The 20,833-nt window shown below is 30.2% G+C and overlaps 2 protein-coding genes across 6 annotated transcripts in view; one reads left to right on the top strand and one right to left on the bottom strand.

Annotated features, from left to right (window-relative positions):
- Nucleotides 1-14,011, top strand: part of LOC145243648 (cyclin-D-binding Myb-like transcription factor 1) — a 90,229-nt gene extending 76,218 nt beyond the window's left edge. For 2 of the 5 annotated variants that reach the window (XR_013862920.1, XM_080106693.1), the window contains one exon: nt 288-12,958. Coding sequence is in view for 4 of the 5 variants with exons in the window: in XM_080106693.1 (XP_079962819.1) it covers nt 288-290 (3 nt within the window). In the remaining variant the exon portion in view is untranslated. Of the gene's footprint in view, nt 1-287 lie in introns of all 5 variants that reach the window. The other 3 variants (XM_080106692.1, XM_080106694.1, XM_080106689.1) reach the window with 3 other exon arrangements.
- Nucleotides 14,012-17,186: 3,175 nt separating this feature from the next.
- LOC145243651 (uncharacterized) overlaps nt 17,187-20,833 on the bottom strand; it is a 75,961-nt gene continuing 72,314 nt past the window's right edge. Inside the window, exon 4 of the mRNA XM_080106696.1 lies at nt 17,187-19,223. Within this exon, the coding sequence (XP_079962822.1) occupies nt 19,150-19,223 (74 nt within the window). The 3' untranslated portion in view covers nt 17,187-19,149. The remainder of the gene's footprint in view (nt 19,224-20,833) is intronic.

The following is a 20,833-nucleotide window of genomic DNA, read 5'->3' as shown; positions in this document are numbered from 1 at the left end:
TTGATACCGAGCAAAAGGTTTGATTTTTAAGAAGAAAATCTAGTAATAAAGATGGGGAGAGAGTGTCGGCGCTTTACATGGAGTTATCTCCCCGTGGCATGTTAAATATTTCCATAATGGCTGACTTCAACGCGCTCATAAAAACGTGTTTTTCTACTATAAAAAAAACTACTCGATCAAATTATGCTAAAAGTTAATTTAAAAAGTTAATCATTGCATGTAAATTGCCACAAACATATTTTATCGGATATTTTATATCAATTTTAAACTTTTCTTTTTTATTTCAGTAGAAATTTTAACGACAGAGAAAATAGCAGTCAATGAACACACAAGCAATGTCCTCGCCGGAGATAACAGAAGTCAACTATAATTTTTGATTATAAAATAACCAGAACTTTCTTAATATTTTTTTTTATCGCTGTGTTTAAAAAAGATTTTTTTTTTCTCATTTTTTTTTCTTTCTCTTTTTTGCAAAAATTTGATCCATTCTCCAAGAAAACAATCTTTACAATCCCACCTACTTTTGAATAGACAATTTTTTGTAGGGAAAAAAGACTTTAATGTTATGAAAGAAAGAAAAGAATGCAACTTTATTTCATCTTTCTCATTTCCAAGTGATTAACTTGTATGTTGTATTTAAAAAAGAATTTTGTTAGACTTTCTCTCCATACTAAATACAGTATATTTTTTACTGGTATAATATCTGTTAGTTTTGCATTGAATTTTATATATGTAGAAATCATTAAATTTTAATCTTTATTTTGACATTTTTTTTAAACCTGTACAGAAATAGACAAAAAATTTAAAGGTATGCTTATTTTGATAAATTTACTTTTATATATATATATATTGTTTTTTATCCACTCTGATGAGTCGTAGACGGTGAAGCACGTGTCAATGGATAATTATATTTTAAAAACAATATATATGCCGCTCCCCATTTTGGGATACCAAATTGGTAAAAAGGCAAATTATTCCAAACATTCATTTAGGTAAAAATGCACTTACATATAAATAATTGAATTCATTCAAAAAGTATCGTGAACAAAAACGAAGAAATAGCATACATATATAGGTTATCTAAAAAAATGTACTCACTTCGGATGACGATAAAACTTTTATTTATGAACATAGAATGAAATGGAATAAATTTGAATACAGAAGACAAATTTAATTGAAAAATCATGTTCACAATTGTTCAAATTCATGACCATTATTGTTCCAACAACGCTGATGACGTTCACCAAGGATTCATAAATGTCACAAAACAGGTTATTACAGTACTTTTTTTTTTTTTTTTTTTTTTTTTTTTGAGACCTTGTGTTTGTGTGCATGCATATATATATATATATATATATAATTTTTTATGTTTACACAATCATCCGTGTTGGTCGGGAGATTCGAACCTAGTTACAAAGTCACCTTTGACTCCCTTTGCTAAGCCTTTACCTCCAGGCCACCAAACAATTGCCACAAAAGTGAGGGGAATTAATAACTAATGAACATCAAACTCAGGCAGATACATTAGACAATCCAGAGTGTTCAAATGATTGAAGGCATGAACGTTGCATAAACACTAGTTGACTGTCTCTTAGTTTATATTTACCAGACAATATTGTTAAGTATTCTTAAAGGTGATTGATAATTATTATTAAATAATAATCATTCTTTTATACCTACATTATATACACACACACACACACACATATATATATGTGTGTGTGTGTGTGTGTGTAAGTAGTAGCCTTTGTGTGTGTCTGTGTGTACAACTCTCTTACAGCCCACACCAGTAGACCAATCATGACCAAACCTGATATGATGATCATTTGTGACTTAGGGATGGTGCACACTATTTTTCAAGGTCAAAGGTTAAGATCGGGATTTTGCTAGTATATATATATATATATAAAGAGAAAGAAAATTAAAACTGTAAGTTGAACTTTACAATCAAAATTTATTGTCCAACTTACAGTTTTAATTTTCTTTCTCTTATAATAAGCTCAACTCTATTGCGTATTGAGCTTTTTTATTTGGTTGGGATTAAATTATCTACATATGAATACTGATATTTATATTAATTTGAAGTTTACCATTGCATATATCAGGTAAACACTACATCCTTTTGATTTCATTACTAATATATAGATATAAATTCTTTTCTAACTAGCTAAAGATCTTTAATGGTATAGATTGACTTGGGTGTATTAATAATTTTTATACTTCATCCAACAATCATATTGGCTCTTGCACTTGAGCTATCTGAACCTTTGACAGCCCTTTTCAACCTTTCACTGACTACCAGAGTTGTTTCTGCTGACCACAATCTGCTCTATCTTTAAAAAAAAAGTGACAAAGAAAACCCAATGAATTACAGCCCAGTGAGTCTAGCCTCTATCATCTCAAAATCCAAGTGAACTATCCTGGTTCATTTTACATCTGCTGCTACCATTTCAACATTGTTTTATTCCAAAATATTCATATGTCTTTATGATTATAATAAACAATGGAGATACAGCTGACGTTGTTTTTATTTTAGCTTTGCTTACACGCACATAAACTCAACACCTATTGCCTTCATGAATCGGTTATAAAATGAGATCCTCTCTCTGTGGTCAGCCATACAATGTTCAGATAACTAGCAGTTTATCATCTGAGATGGATGCTGGGTCCTATTCGTTTTCTGCTTTATATCAATGACAAGTGATTAGTGGAAACATGCTCCTATTTCCGGATGACATTATATTAGTAACTTGTAGGAGCGAAATTGACAATCTTAAGTAGCCTTCAATGAGGAAATCTTGTAGACAAACACAGGAACCTATATGAAATTTCGAAGTGAACCCTTTATTTTATCCACGGGGGTAGATTGTTCTTATTTCATTAGCCATGACCAGATAGAAATACTAATTTATATTCTTAGTTGTTAGTGCCTTTAGTAAAGATTGAACCTTCAACCATGGTGTAACGATAGGTTGGTTAACAATCAGTTCTATTTGATGGTTCAATTCTTACTCCAGACAATAATAATCATGGGTTCTTGTCTAGAATTCTCCCTATATTAAAAAAATAAAGGAAAATCTGTATGATATGCATACCTATGGCAGAATGATAGTGTCATATTCCAAAAATTACATAACTTGATCTAGTAGTTTTTTTTTTTTTTTTTTTTTTTACTAAGAAAATCAAATTTCATGAGTAAGCGAAGATGAAGTGTTTCGTTCTGCCATCTTGAATAAACAAAAGGAGATACCAAACTTCCAGGATTTTTTTAGCCTTGTAATGGTCACAATTTCCCATTGATTGTTTAAATTTTTTAAAAAATGATGTGTGTATATATATAAAGTACTTGATCAATTTACATGACATTTTGGAATATGATCTTTTTGTTCTGTGACAAGTAGGTACATCATAAAAAAATTTCTGTGTTTTTGTTTTTTAATATGAGGTGGGGTTCTGGACAACCATCTAATTAAGAATGATAACATGGCTGACAGAATGAGAGCAATATACCTACAAAACATTTCGAAAATAACCAATAAGATGAGAATAATAGAAATCATCACTTTTCTCCAATATTCCAAAACATCTCATTTTTTTTATCAAATGAAAAAAGTTAAAAAAAAAAAAAAAAAAAAAAAATTTATTTCTCTCTACTTAAGTTCAAATATTTTAAACCTGATTGATATATGGAATTAGAACTTTGTTTTTAAAATTTATTGTTTTTTTTTTTTTTGTTATCATTATTTTGATTAAAAACAATTGTTAAAATGGTCATGGCTTTTTTTTATTTATTTTTTACTATAATCCTGCCATGGAAACTAGGAGCCAAGAACAAAATAAAACAAACAAAAAATCTTTTGTAAATGTGTTAATTTTTATAGATGTATTAGGATTAGTTTAGTTGCTTCCTTTTTCTGTTGACATCAAATCTTACCTTTGTCTTTTCTTTTTTTTTTTTGTTATTGTTTATTTCAGGATGGTAGCCATTATTTAAGCTCCTCTAGTCCCCAACTACAATTCTTTTTTTTCTTAAAAATTTTTTTTTTTTATAACTCCATCTGCACAGAAATAATTCAGATGAAATAGTAATGTCAGTTTAATGTTTTTTATCACTGGCAGCCCTCGTGTTTCACTTTTGTACATATTACGTCACATCCACTTACTCCTACCAGACTTTTGTTCTCACATTCCTGGCTTTTACCACATATCCTGTCTGATAATCTAACCCCAAATATAAGTACTAGTTGATAAATGAATAATCCAACTCGCCCACTTGAATATCAAACATTAAGAGTTTTACTTTTGACGTAATCACTTTGCTTCAAATGTTATTGTGGTTGAGTAGTGAAACAAAACAATGCAGAAATCGAACGGACTGAAATAATTCTTGGAAGATAATTTATAATTATTTAAAGCATAATACATTGAATGATTAAACTATGATGATAGTCTGTGTGCGTTTGATCTCCATCCCATAATACTAAGTCTTTTAGTAAAGGACAAAGAATATGGTGCTTCTTTATTATAATAACTTAAAAAATATTGAATTTCAAGTAAAACAAAAGGTACCTACGTAATTGTCATGTTGCAAATAGTAACATATCCAAAAATTACGAAAAACGATCAGGTAGAAAAATAATTATCAATGAAAAACAGTTCTAATAAGGTTACATGCTGGGTTGGACATGTTGGGTCATGTGACATAAAAGGGAAGTAACTCAGTTGAAAGCAGACAGAATTTATTCAGAAAATAAAAATAAACATAATTTGTGAATTTAAAAAAAAAAAAAAAAAATTTTAACTGCTTGAACTTTTTATTTTATTTTTTTTTTTTATAAAAAAAGAAATAACTGATTGAATTTGTGAGAAATTGAAAACTTAATTACCTCACCTGTTAACACTCCGGTAGATTTTGAAACCAAATCGTTAAATTTTACAAATGTCTTTTTTCATGAATGTATATTTTTCTACCTTATCGTTTTCCGTAATTTTTGGATATGTTACTACTTGCAGCATGAAAATGATGCAAGTATCATTTGTTATACTTGAAATTCAATATTTTTTCGCTAATAATAATATATCTAGAAGCATCGATAATCCTGCTTTAATGTCTTTTGATAGGAGGAGATAATTTGAAGATATAAACAAAGTGATCTCCCTTTGAAACAAAGAAATGTCTTTAGATAGAATATTGATTTCCTATCTAACAGTTTCTCTATATAAACAAAACTAGCAAAATATGCTAGGCAGAAAGGATTATATAGCTGTGAAAGAACAACATGAAATACACAGTTAAAACGAAATAAATTGTTTTGGACTATTAAAATAATTTTCAACACTATTGTTAATGTTCACTTATCCATGGCTTATGTTTGAATCTGTTTCGAAACCTGATTTAAATCTTCAATCTATGACATCAAACCAGAGCTATAATTATTTTGTTAAGCTAATATTTTAATCTCTATTTATAAGAAAGCCCTAATAGCTCAGTTACTAGAACATCAGACTGAAGATTTCGGGTTCAATTATTTATTGGAAATTTATTATTTACTATTTATGCAATATTCTCCTTTTTGTTTTGTTTTTTCTTTTTTTCTTTTTTAAGTTTTTGATATTTCGAAATGAAACAAATTTTGCAATGTATTTGTTACATCTAAATAAATTTTGACAGACAAATGGACAAAATCACTGTTTATAAGATAGGTGAGGCGGGCTTTTAATTATAAACCTGTTTTTCTACTTGGGGAGGGGGCTTTTAATCATAAATCTGTTTTTCTATTTGGAGGGGGCTTTTAATTATAAACCTTTCTTTTTATTGGGTGGTTGGGGGCTTTTAATTGTAAATCTTTTTCTTGGGGGATGGGGGCTTTTCATTGTAAATCTTTTTTTTTATATTAACAAAAAAAAAAAAAATGCCAGTAAAATTTGTTTCAGTCTGGAGAGAAAGATAGTTGTTTAATGTGGAAGGATTTTGACTTTAAAAAATGAATATTTTTATTTTTTAAAAGCAAAAGTTTTCATTGTCTCTTCGTGTCAATGAATACTGTGATATTTCAGAGATTCGTAAACTGAAAGGAAATTCGAAAAAAAACATTTTTTTTGTTTTTTTGTACAACAGGGACACACTTGAAAAAAATGTAATCTTTTATTTCAGAAGCACATTCGAACCTTAATACTTGACTTTTAATTTTAAACTTCAATCCTTTCTCCAATTTTAGCAATTATTTTGCCAAACTCAGAATTTTATGTCAAACTTGAAAATCTTAAGGAATTTCAAACTAAGTCCTTTATTGATCTAAAGGGGTAGATTGGCCGAAGACAAATTAAATTAACTCATGCTTTGTCGAAGGCTTAATTTGTACCAAATATTACTTTCTATTCACAAGTTTAAAGACTTCAAAATCATACTCTAATATAAAACACCCATGATGTCAGCAATGTTTTGTGTTTTTTATCCATTATATGAGTATGGATGTTGCCATGTGGTGCTTGCCCAGAATTCTCCCTATATTGAAAAAGAAAAATCTGTATGATGTATGCACCTGTGACAAAACAAAATTATCATATTCCAAAAATCACATAAATTGACCAAGTAGTTATATTTTTAAATAAGAAAATCAAATTTTATGAGTAATTAGAGAACGACTCTCTTGTCTGCTATTTTGAAAACAATCCAAAAAAAAACAAAGGGAGATAATTCAACATAATTCAAACTTATGTTATTTATGTTGTAATGCCTATGAATTCCCATTATTTTTTTGTAAAAAAAAAACTACTTGATCAATTTATGTAATTTTTGGAATATGATATTTTCGTTTCATCACAGGGATGTACATAATACATATTTTTCTTTATTTTTTTAAATATGTAACCAGAAAGTGTAACCAGATGAGGCAAGGGAGCGGATAGTTTAGGATAAACAAGGGCATCTCAACTCTGAAATCAATAGAAAAAATATAACAGATTTTTTTGTACGCTGGAGAAATGTGTATTTTTTTTTTTTTTGCGGACTGTTATCCTCATCTTGATAGTTGTTGTTGTTGTTTCACTACGTTTTGGCCAACTCATCCTCTGGCCTTCTTCAGGTGGTTAGAATCAGTAAAAACGAATTTAGAGAAATACGAGTTTACACATTGGGCCAGAAACCTTAGTCAACAAACGGTATTGATTAGCCGATTATTTATGGAACAGATTCTTGTCAAAAAAGAAATTGTTTCAGTTGTATCGCATGTTAAATAGACAAGAGCCAATTTTGATAAAAAATAAATAAATAAAATAACATTTGTTTATTTTTCTTGGCCGTACGAGCAACAACCAAAAAATCTGAGTCAATGGAGGAACTATTTTTCAATGTGAGTGCACAGTGAACGAGGCATAAAAAAAATGACTGAGTTTTGCATTTCCTCCCCCCCCCCCATTTAGCCCCAAGAGTCTCCAGGGAATGTCAAATCCTGGCGAAAATGAACAAATGGTGCAGTAAATTTGAGTTCTTCACCATGCAAAAAAAAAGAAATGATCATCATTTGCCCACCCCATTTCACCCCAAAAGTCCCCAAGGCTTAATATATTTAAATTTGAGTTCAGCACCATGCAAAACTGCTAAATAGACATAAACAGAAAATTTTTGACAAATATGGTAAAATAGTCACCAAAATGGAGTGTTTCTATTAGCCCTAAAAGAGCTCCTGGGACACACTCAGGAGTTATCGCGAAGTATAGACAAACAAAATTAGATAGAAATCGGTTAGTTACAACTTTTCAGAAAGTTTTATAAAAATCCAAGGCATCAATTTTTTTTAATAAGTACAAAGGTGTCAATTTTAGTCATTTTAACCCGAAAGGCACCCTTAGGAGGGCAACTGGAATTTTTCCAGAAAATCCATTCTTTTACTCATATCATGTTTAATGTTTGTGCAAAATTTTAAAAAATTCCAAGGTGTAGTTATTGAGAAAAGACGAAGAGAGAAGGATGAATTTACAGGTCCACCCTCCTTTTGTCGGACGACAAAAAATTGGAAATCACGCACTGCTGATGATGATATGGTAATTTTGAAAGTGATTTTGAAACTTTTAAACTGGAAGATAAAATTATTTGGGGCTGAATTACAGTTTAAAGGCAAAGAAAACAAGTATTGCAGTTCAGTTGTGCTTCTAAATCAAAAAGGAAAATACGGTTTTCCACAAATGGTCCCCCTCCTTTTTTTTTAATTTTTTATTTTAAAATGATTCTTTTATATAATGACCAATTTGTTGTAAAAGATTTCTTGGGTATTTTGCAGTGTGGACAACAAAATGAAAAAATCGTCAGGAAACAAATATACAACAAATAATTATTACCAAAGGCAAGATAAGTTACTCTTCTACCGACCTGGATTGTTTTTTTTTTTTTTTTTTTTTACTTGTTCTAAAGCATTTTTCAGTTTAAAAGAAATTGTGTGTTCACTCCATTCAGTGAGAACGGAAAACTACCAATAAATGACATAACATTTATTGGATGTGTTCCTATGAGTTTTTGGTTTAATCTTCAATTGTTAAGCAATTATTGAGACTACTCCAATGAACATCTAATATCAGACATTTTTTCTGGTTCTAACTTAAGACTTAGCACTACTTATCCTTCAGAGTAAATAAACACTTTAAAATAAGTTAAAACACACAAAAAACTTATCTAGGTGAGTAATTTAGCTTGCCTTTTGTAATATTTATTTGTTATATATATATACTTGTTTTTTTGGCCACGATTTTTTTTTTGTTTGCAAAATGACTGTTTCTTGCCACCACTTGTTTCATAATTTAAAATGTTTAAATGAAAAATGTTTTCTTTTTTAAACGACTGTCTTTATTGAAAATGTTAGCCTTTTTCTTGCCATATCCATATGTTGTTTACTCTTTTGAAAAGATGAATAAAAAAAATATGGCACACGGTCAGCTTCTATGGAGTCCCTATCACCCAGAAACTTTGATAATCCAGCTGAAGGAACAAAAGGAAACAGAATTAATCAAATATCTTCGTGTTGGTTGCGTTGATTAATCAAGATTCGATTCTGACCTTTTCTTCTGCGTTGTTTGATGGTTTGTTTAAATATTGCCACCTGAACAATTGAACTAAAATGTATTCGAATTTGAAGAGGGTAATCTGTGCACCATTTAAAAAAAAAAATTTTTTCATCCTAAAATCACCACTTATCAAAGCTAAAAGCCACTCATGGATAAGGGTTAATAAGATGGATGGATTGTCAGTTGAATGATGAAGATTATGAGAAGATTGAAAATGTTGAATGAAATAAATAAAATTTGAGTACTTATCATGCCAATTTATGACGAGTATTTTTTGATATTGGATTTTTGTAGCCTGCAGGTTGGATGTACTCTGGTAATATGTTCCTTAGATTTTTTTTTTTTTTTTTTTTTTAATATAAAAAAATTGGTGATTTGGTTCATTAACCAAATTTGCGTAAAAATATTCAACTTCACTTTCTGTCTCCACCCCTCACACACACACACAGCTGGTTCTGTAAGTTTTGGATGTTGGTTTTACTTTCAGCAGCCGCGTAACTCTCACTTCCCTTATTTTGTTCTTTATTCCTCACGTTCTGTCAGCAATGTTTCTGACAAAAGGATAACAATTGTTGCTTTGTAGGTCAGAATCTATCAACACTTATCGTTGGCTAGTTTTTGATCTTGACGTAGTATTATTTATGTTTTTTTTTTTTAGCTCCTTAAATCAATTGGCTTCATGCTTTGTGTGGAGCGATTTCCATAAAAACATTTATCACAAGGGTTTATAATTTAAAAGGACAAGAGAGTTCTAGCTCTGAGAGTCATAACTTCAGATAGCACCTATTCTTACACTAAAGAAAAGAACTCCTTTTCAAGATCAAATCAAGGGGGACAACTGTTCGATGGAGCAGTGAGGTTATGCCAAATATTGTCTTTGGCAGAGAGTGCAGACTAAAATCACTTGAAAATACTTCTGTTTTTTAACTGATGAAGTTTTATCCGAAAACAGATATTATCGCCATTTTTTTTTCTCTTTTTCCTACTTTTTATTTTCATACATGTATTGCCTGTCACATTTCTTCCAAAAAAAAAAAAAATTAAAAAAAACATTGAGCACAATATTTTTTTTTTTTTTTTACTCTCACTGAGATTAAATATGAGGATAAAACTGGAATATGAGTTTTTTTTGCAGAATTCTGCTTTTTTTTAATCCACTTAAATCGTTATAACGCAAGTTCTCATCTTTTTTTTTATTCACGTTCACCCTAAATAAGCCATATCGCCACCTGGACGTAAGGGGTTACTATTTGGGACCATGCTTAGGGAAGATGAACAAGATGTTGGTTTATGTTAGATTTGAACTTCTGCATATCAGTGCAGGTAGCAGGAAGGGAATTCCAAAGTCTAGGTGTTCGAGGGAAGAAACTATTAAGAGTAGAAAGCTTTTTGGCATTTAGGGACATCAACAATGAAGGGGTGTGATTTTGTTGCCAGGACAGTTTTTCAGGGATATGTACATCGAAGGGGGCACAAGTGCAATGAGTTCATCAGAGCATGTTCCATTAAAATACTTGTAAAACCGGCATAAGGATGCAACATTGCGGTGATGGGACAGGGGTTGGAGCTTAGTTGACAAAACAGGACCTTTTAGATTGGAGACTATTATTTTGGGACCCTATCCAAGAGGGAGAGATTAGCGGTAGATGCACCAGCCCAGATGTGGCAACAATACTCCGTGCATGACTTTGTAGAGATACAGGATACTCTTGTGTGAGTAGTCTTCTAGCCTGATAGAGGGAACTCACCTTTTTTGCAGCAGCTTTTGCAATGTCTTCGATGTATTTGTTTCAATTCATTGTGAATGTTAGGCTGAGGAGTTTGAAAGAAGAAGTAGGGAGTTATTTGTCATGGATATTGGTGGTTGGGAAGGCTTCCATCCTATGGTAGTTTTCTCAGAAAAATGAAAATGTTAATTTTATCACGAATGTTAAGACTTCAAGCAATTCATTATGGAGGTAGGGAATTAGATTTCGTTTATTTCATCAAAGAATGACTTCCTGTTCCTTTCCCACAACATAAGCATTTAATTTTGACAAGTATTGAAACTGATTAAGTTTTTTTTTTAGGAAAAAAGTCTGTTTTTGTGTTATCATGCACATACATGTAAACACACACATACATACAAACAGGGGGTTGAGATTAGAAAGTTGATAAATTTTTTTCTGCCCAGCACTTTCTTTGTGGAAGAAGTAAAAGACAATCCTTTTTTTATTCTCCATTTTCTTAAAAAAATTTTTTTTTTTTTTTTTTTTTTTTGCTAATTAAATCTTAGGGTGCTTATTCCTATTTGCTTGCCTCCCCACGAGGGCAGAATTAAACACAAGGTCGGTTTTTAACATGGGGGGAAAAATCCAGCTCCCCAAATAGGGGCACTCTAGATAGGAATGAAAATAAAAAATTCTCTCAGTCATGAAGGGTCTCTCCTCCACTGACTGAGGACAGAAGAGGTTACATGTAGCATCAGAACAGATACTACACTGTGATCTTAGTTCAAACGCTATGAAAAAAGTATTTCAATAAATAGGGTGCTTATCTATATTGAAGCTCAAGTGAAAAATGAGTTGAAAAATAAAATAACAGGAAATGTATGAATATATTTATTAATTGTGAATATTAGCGTACACTAAAAAAAGGGGGGGGGAAACATGAGTGAATAGAATTTTAATCTATTAAATAAAAGGAACTTTGCCTGTGAGTTCATTCCCTATGGACTTGAAAACGGCTGGGGCGATTTTCATGAAATTTCACACAAATGTACTTATGGTGCCTGGCAGTGTTTTTAAATAGGTTTTCTATCAAAATGTCTTCAATTTCGATATGACCAAAATTAACACCTTACAAAGCCTAACATCACAAATGTATTTGAGAAGTTTTATTACCACACAAGCAGGAAAGCCAGGCATATAAAATTAACAGTAGTTTTTTTTTATATGAAAGGGGCACATTCAAAATAAATGTTTCTGTTTAGAGCACAATTGAAGCATAATACATGATTTTTGCATTTTAAACTTTAATTGAAGCCATTTTATATATTAAAAATAATTTTATAAAACCAACAGTAGGTTCTCTACAGTGCAATGTATACTACAATATCTTGTGGATTAAGTTACTGCAGGAAGGCATGTGTAGCTTCCTCCCGGTATACCAAGATGGATTCTCAACTGGTGCAGACAATCAATCGATTAGATTGAAAAATGGATGATTTCACCGATTTTGATGACAATAAAAATATGGGTGTGTGAAACATTTATTGATTATCATTCAATCCCGGACAACGTCCGGTCTCCCTAAAAATAAAACTTAATTTACTATTAGGAGTCGGTCACATCAAGCCAACTTGTTCTAGAATATTATCCCCTCCTTTTAATATAAAGATACCACATGATCTTGTGATTCGAAGTTTATTGAAAAAAGTTTTCCTGTTATTTTATATTGAACCGTCATATTTCGCATGTATTTCAATTTAAATAATCTGCAATTTTAGTTATTGATGTATCACAAGGCCATTTCGTCAACCATGTTTTTTTTTTTAAGCCCTTCTCTTTTAAAGTAGTAATTTGTTTTATGGCTTGGGCTTTTATATAAAGCTATAAAGTTTCCTATTTCAAATTGATAGTTTATATTTAGTCCCTTTTTTTTATTTATTTTAATTTGAAATCAAAAAATTTGATTTTTAAATTATTACTTGTCAATGAAACATTGATAAAGTAGAAATTTAATTCGCAGTTATCTCCCTTGAGTACATTTAATAGATCATAGATGTTGCATTTAATTTTTTTTTCTTTTTATTTCTACTATTATATAAAAGTACTTTGCTTGTGTGTGAGTGAGTTCACTCCCTATGGACTCATAAACAGTTGGGCCGATTTTTTTTTTTTTTTTTTTTTTTTATTTAATTTCACACATATATTTTGTGCCTGGTAGTGTTTTTAGATAGTCTTGTATCGAAATGCCTTCGATAAGTATCGATCATCGAAAACATCCAATGAAAGAAGAAACAGGCGATTTTGATTTAATATTTAATATTATACAGCTTAATATCACAAGTACATTTGAAAAGTTTCATTACCACACAAGCAGAAAGGCCGGCATATAAAATCAAAAGTAAGCTCTTTGATATGACGGGGGCATTCAAAATTAATATTTCTCTTTAGAACACAATTTAACCATGATACTTGACCTTTGCATTTTAAACTTTAATTCAAGCCATTATATAAAAATAATTTTATAAAATCAACAGTCCTATACAGTGCAATGTAGACTACAATGTGTTGTGGACTAAGTAACTGCAGTGAGGATTGATAAATTTTCGATTTTACTGATTGCGATGACAATAAATTATGGGAGGGTGAAACCTTCATTGATCCTCATTCATTCCCGGAAAACATCGGGTCTCCCTGCTTTTTAAATCGGAAAAAAAAAATCTAGCTTAATATTTTTACCGAAAAAAAAAAATTTGCAAATCTTACATTTTAGTTATTTATATAACGTGTATGACTTATACGTTTTTAGTGTTACCCACTTTTATGATCTTGTTGTGCCCACAAATACGTTTTTGAAAGGACTTTGAGTTTCAGGCAAACGACATATAATTTTTGAATTTGCATAAAATTCCATGGATCAAATTTCACAGTTCAGTTGACTTTTTATCAATTCCTGAACTCTCTAAAAGTTTCTTTTACTTATTTTATCTGCCATTCTTCCACGACTCCTTTAAACTGTAACCATCTTTCTTTCTTTTCTTTCTTTCTTTTTCTTTTTTCAGCCTTTCTTCCTCTCACTACCACTATCCACCATAATCTTCTTCCTTACTAACTTATTGCTATTCACATTGGCAAAAAATCAAAGTATTGGTATCCGTTTCTTCCAACTTTAAATTAATGTTTACTGTTTCAAATTTATTTGTTTTTTTAAACTTATCAAAATAAACTTATATTTGCAAACTTTTAAACCCGTATTTTTTTTTATCACCGATTTTAATATTTTCATTTCGTTTTTTTTTTTTTTTTTTCGGAAAGGCAAGAAAATCTTTGGTGCTTCTTTCTTATTAGTCACAATTGAAAATCGCGTTCCAAATAAAAACACTCTAATGTACTAACGTGCCGTGTTGAAATAAGTACCCTAACCAAATATTTTGATGTACTTACATGCCGTGCTGAAATAGGTATCCTCATGAAAAAAATTAAGGAAAATAATCAAGTGGAAAACTGTAGACCTTTTTCTAAAAAAATAAACATCAGTCTTATCAAATTTTCTGCCATTCATAATAGCAGAAGTACCGGAAACAGGAGAGATAACTCTATTCTTTCCTTAAAGCAAGTGAGTGAACAACAACACGATAAAACTGAAATTTATGATTAAATTGATTTTTACATGTAATTAATTAATCTTCCCTTTTTTTTTTTTCTTAATTTTTTGGCAAGCATACTTATTTTAGCATAACATGTAAATACATAAAAGTGATTTTGCTTGAATTGTGAATTTCATTTGTAACTTATAGTAAAGAAGCACCTAAAATTTCTGTTACAAAATAAACCAGTGACGTGAAATCTCATGGTTCTCCTTGCTTGCATCCTTATCGCACACAAACAAGCTGCCTCGAGAATTTTATGGCATAGTAGAGATTTTTTTTTTTTTTTAATTTAATGTTCAAAATTTGATTTCATTTTTAATGGTCAAAATTTGATTTCAGATATACGATGGACGTTCCAAAAGTAATGGCTCCTATTTTTCTATTCCACATGAATGGATCAAATGGGATTGCAAATTGCATTGTTATAAGCATTGAACTTATGCATTCATGACCTGAAAGTTTCATCTTTGTTGACAGTGTGAGACTTTAAGAAAGCAACCCCTGTCGTGGACGTGTGTCAGAAGCAGAGATGCAAAAAAACTGAAATGATTAACATTCACCAACACCTGTTGAACATTGATAAACTGATAGAGTTGATGTAAGCACAGCTAGGAGATGGGTTTGTTAATTTAAGTGTGGCAATATAGATGTGAGTGACAAAATGTGCTTCAAACTTTTATGATTAAGGCATAAAAAAGCTGGCAAATGCGCATTGAGAATGGTGGTGACTTTGTTGAAAAAAAAAGTCTGGAGCACAAAATTGTCTTTTGTTTTAATGGTAATACTCCCATCTTTATAGTTGTTCATTGTTTTATTTTGTGAGTTAAAAAATTAGGAGGCCTTACTTTTGTAATGACCCTTGTATTTCCCAGAATAAATTCAACTGTGGAAAATAAGATAAACAATTGGATTCTCTAAACTTTGTGTTTGAAGAACACTTAATAATTTCCTTTGCAGTACTTTCTAACTTTCAAACGATTGCCATCTTTAAAAAAAAAAAAAAAAAAAAAAAAAAAACTTACTGTATATTTTGGCGTATAAGACGGCCCTTAAAGTAAAAAAAACAAAAACATCTTTAAAAATTAGGAGTCGTCTTATATAACCAATATAAAAGTTATATATATATGATGAATTTATGAAAATTTGCTCCAATTTTGTACCTCGTCTTATCTGACGGTCGCCTTATACGCCAAAATATACAGTAATTCTTTATTTGTCCCTACAAACTTATTTCACTTTGATTGGAACAAAATATATTTTGGAGACCCGGCTCATATTTTTTTTTCTAAAGGGAAGTAACCATGTATGAACGAATTTTTCTTGAATCGAGCTCTGAACAAACCCTTATTTGCTCTGTCCTTGATCAGTTGAGGAGAAAATTCCTTTTCTCCACAAAATACTTTCTGAAATAGAGAGTCTTGGAACCTTCCCCCTTATATATATATATATATATATATATATATATATATATATATATATATATATATATATGTTAATTTCTTGTAGTTTTGATTATGAAATGTGAAAAATATGTAATACTTGCCACACTTGAATGTTCACAAATTTTTTATTTATACAATATTTCTTTAAAACCATGCTGGTATGCAGGTCTAATTTTATTTTCAACTAGCTGTCCCGATCAATTTGTTTTGCTTTTTTTAATTTTTTTTTTTTTCTGCTTCTTTACTGAAAATACTTTTTTGGGGTTGGAATTATTTTTAAATGATTGTCATTTTTTTTTTTTTTTTTTTTGAAAGAACCTAACTGTATTTGTTCATACAAAGTTTCATTTCTTTGGAGTAAAATATATTTTGCATTTTTTTTTTTTTTTTAATAACCTCCAAAATAAGAATGTTTCGGTCAATATAACTTCCAGCCCTCTTTAAGAACATTGTGTCAAATTTTGAAATCTTTCTTTTGAATTCAAAATTTTGTGCAGAATTTTAAACAAAACCCTTTATTTAAATAGTTCTTTGGTTTTAGTTGAAAATTTTTTTTTTTTTTTTGCTATTTCTCCCTTCCTCTCTTTTTCTTTCTTTCTCTTTTTCTGTTTTTCTCTCTTCCTCCTCCCCTTCTCATTTTATTCCCTCGTATGACAGGTGTTTCTGAAAAATGTTAAGTTTGCCAGGAACCTTAAGATTTCAAATGATTCATGAAGGTGTAGGGGAGTTACTTCTGCTTCCTGAAAGAATGACTTCCTGTCTCTTTCCCTAGCACATGAGCATTTGTTGTTTTTATCTTTATTTTTATTTTCTCAATTGAAACTGATTAGATTTGTTTAAGAAAAAAGTTGTTTTTATATTGTCCTTTCCACACACACACATTGGCGGTAGTTACCTTCTAGACTGAAATTCAATTTCATTTTAGCTTTTTTTTTTTTTTTTTCACTAGAAAATTGCTAGAGCCTTTCATTTTTTTTTTTTTTGTTGTTGGTATTTATCTGGATTTTATTTCTCTTTTTTCTTCCCTCCCCCTCTCTTTTTATCTTTCTTTCATTTTTTTTTTATTTTTTTATCTTAGATATGTTTAAGAAAAAAGTTGTTTTTTTTACTGCCCTTTCCACATGCACATACACACATACACACACACACACACACACTGGCAGTCATTGCCTCCCAACTTGGGAAATTCAATTTCATTTTAGCTTTTCTTCTTTTTTTTTTTTTGTTCCACAAGCTATTTACATTCCGGAGTAAGTCTGTGATTGTAAAAAAATGAAAACACTGATTTTTTTTCTCTTTATAAATAAAATGAAAAAAAAAAAAAAATTGAATCCAATTAATATTTTATTTATTTTCTTAAAAAAAAATTTTACATTTCTTTTTTGGATTTATAAGACAAGTGCATATTTTGTTGGTTGCTTTGTTCATAGTCAATATCATCTGCTCTATTTGACTTCCGATTTCTGCTCTGCACATAGGACAACAGTGACAAGCAAGATATGATCCCTTATGATTAATGATTATTTTCCTCTCAGATAACATGACCCCCCCCCTTCTATATGTTAAGAATGAATTTCTTGTCAGCTTGACCATGGACAGCAGAAACCAGAAATCAAAATGTGCAAACAATATAAACTATCACCATTTCTTCTGCTTATCGTGACCTCTTGCTATGATGAAACGATATGTTTCAAACACCTTTAATCATAACTTGAGCACGTGACCTGCTGGAAAGTATAATTAAAATGGGGAAAGTTATTTGAAGCCTTTTTTGATTTTAATTTGAAATTTGAAAATCAAGCAAAAAGTTGTTGAACGTCACTAAGATGCAAATATTTTTTTTTATTATTCTTTTTTTTTACTTTTATCTTTAATTTTATAGCCAGAAAATTCTCCAGAATGTTTCTCATTAGTAAAAAAATTACCCTTTTTTCTAATTAGCATCATTATTATCATATATTCATATTATATACATTATTTATTAGTAATTAGTATTATTTATACACCAAAAAATTTTATACACAAGTTAAAAAAAGAATTATATAAAGTGAGGTTGTATGTATGTATGGATGTATGTATGTATGAATGGATGGATGGCTAAAACTCAAGAACTACAAAACAAAGATCCACAAAGTTGACATATTCTTGATCAGCATTTCCCCAGATGAATAATATCTAAGACTTTGAAAGATTTATTACTTCTTTGGGCATCAACTAGCCCGGGTTTCGTCAGAGGGAGGGTGGTTATTTCTGTGTCATTAAATACAAATTTGGAAAGAAAATGCTGAAAAAGATAGGTAGTGTTAATAGAAATATGTTGCATTCATTCTTTTTGTAAACTCCTATCCTCATTTTCATAATTGTTATTGTTTCACCACGTTTCGGCTAACTCATCCTTTGGCCTTCTTCGGGTGATTAACCACCATGAAACAGGAATGTTAAGTTTTGTAACTGTATCTCCAGTAATTACTACCTTCCATAGTTGTTGTCTCTTCACATTTTGGCCAACTAATTCTCTGGCCTGCTTTTGGGTAGGATTGAAACTGCTTCAGTTCTGAAGACAATGCTTACCTGGAGCAGTAGAGACAACGCCTCTATCCACTGCGCTATGGACCCAATTCTACCCAAGCAGGCCAGAGGATTAGTTGGTCAAAAATATGGTGAGACAACAACAACTATGGAAGGCAGTAATCCTGGGGATACAGTTACAAGACTCAGCATTCCTTTCACGTTACGGTTAATCATGTGAAGAAGGCCAAAGGATGAGTTGGCTGAAACATGGTGAGACAAACACTATGGAAGGCATATTTTATTTATTTTTTACTTTTGTTTTAGTTTTTATATTTCAGAGACTATAAGTGCTTCTTATTAGTAAAAAACAGAAAAAAAAAACTTTTTATTATTAGTAAAATCTGTTAACACATTTCTTATGATCCCTTATTATAAAAAAAACTGTATTTTAAGCAGCCTTAATTTGAATTACATTTTATAACCGAAAAAATTTAAGATAAAAGTAAAAAAAAAACAAACAAACAAATCATTATTTAAAAAATGTGTTCATCTTATCAATGGCTTTGGACGCATTTTTGCTTGATTTTTTTTTTTTTTTTTTTTTTTTTTTTTTTAATAAAATTAAAAAGTAAATAAAAAAGCAATTGCTTTAAAGAACTTTACACATTCTAATTATATTTTGTTTCGCACAAAACCAAACCAAAATTCTACATTTCGCTTTTGTTTTATCACTTAATGCACACACATGACATTTTGCTGATTTCTTCTAATTGTTCGTGTAATCTAAAAATGTCCATTTTTTTTTAGTTTTTCGCAATCCTCTGGCGACAATATCAAATCTCCAATCACACAATCTTCTGTGGAATAAAAAGAATAAGATTAAAATAATTTCGTCAATCAATTCATAATATTTGTTTCTAAATTTTTTTTTAGATGAGGATTAATGATTTGCATTATTAGGACTACTGTTCTCATCAACGTTTCAGCCGATGTAACCTCCGACCTTCATGTGTATCTCCTTGAACTTTGGGAATCAGTATGTCGGCCATGACAAAGTAAAAGCCTTAAGTAATTTGCAATCGGATTCCTGGTATACTTATAGTTAATTGAATTGCACTTAGTACCTTACCTGTCACGCTGCTAGAACGAGTGGCATAATGGATAAAGTATGACGTAAAATTCAGTTCTATGTGAGACTCTTGTCGAACTTGGGAATGTCTATAAGGACCCGTGTCGCAGTGGTTAGAGTAATTGGAAAAATCAATTGTAAAATTGATTTTCGGCTGAATGTTGAAAGTTCGATTCTCAGTGTAGGCGACCGAAAAATATAATTGTGAATTACTGACGGAATGAGAGCATGCTACCCCTGTGAAGTATATAAAGTTCCGTTTGAAATTCCATCCAAATTTCCGAGTTCAATAGAAATGTTCCAGAGTTTGACGGTATACACCTGAAAAAGTTTGGAGGTTACATCGACCAAAATGTTGTCCAAATGACATTCAAGATGAGAACAATAGTTTGAAGAATACGAACATTCTGCACATGAAGACTAGATTTCATCAAATTGTGATAATCTTTGGTTATGGTTTTTACTAACCCTAACGTTTCAAATGAACAGCAATGTACGACAGTGCACAACAACTGCTGCGGTTAATTCCCTATTAATATGATATTTAGGGACGACATTTGAGCAACCTGGGATTCTTATGTTAAGAACAAGAAACAACTGGTTTCAATTTAGACGGACTGGCAAGCAGTTTTTTTTGTTATTTTTTTGTTTTTTTACACTAAAAAATTTTTTATCAAAAATATTTTTTTTTCACAAAAAGTTTATTAAAAATAAACAATTTTTTCGCTAAAAATGTTTATAAAAATGAACAATTTTGTTTTGTTTTTTTTTACTAAAAAAATTTTTATTAAAAATAAAACAATGTTTTTGTTTTTTTTCACTAACAATTTTTTTTCATAAAAATTTTATTAAAAATAAAGAATTTTTGGTTTTCAGTAAAAAATTTTTATTAAAACTAACAATTCTTTTTTCAAACTGACGAACCAAAATTTGGGGGAATTAATTATTGATATATTTACTTTTCATTTTTTTTTTTTTTTGTCTTTGTAAACATTTACATTTATATAAAAAAAAAAAAATTCTTACTATAAAAAGCATTACTATGTTTAACTTGCATAAAAGCCGTTTTTAACTTAAAGGAACATTTTTTTTCTTTTTTGACTTCTATTTTTTTTTTTTTTGAATATCTGAAAAAAAAAACCTTGTTTCGAAAAAATAGCAGGAGCAATTTGTCATGTCTAAATTTGTTGTGACTAAACATCACATGAATAAAGAATCAGCAGGAGCAGCCGTGCCTTGCTGTACATTTGTTGTGCCTTAATTTGTTGTGCATAAATAATAGAACCAATCTCTGGATTAGGGTTTCCAGCAATGCATTCAATGTATAGAAAGATGTTT

The sequence above is a fragment of the Euprymna scolopes genome, chromosome 22 (genome assembly GCF_053919585.1).
Source record: "Euprymna scolopes isolate OS-2025 chromosome 22, ASM5391958v1, whole genome shotgun sequence".
NCBI lineage: Eukaryota > Metazoa > Mollusca > Cephalopoda > Sepiida > Sepiolidae > Euprymna > Euprymna scolopes.
The sequence above is the reverse complement of the archived record's forward strand: the minus strand, read 5'-3'. Positions and strand labels throughout refer to the sequence as shown.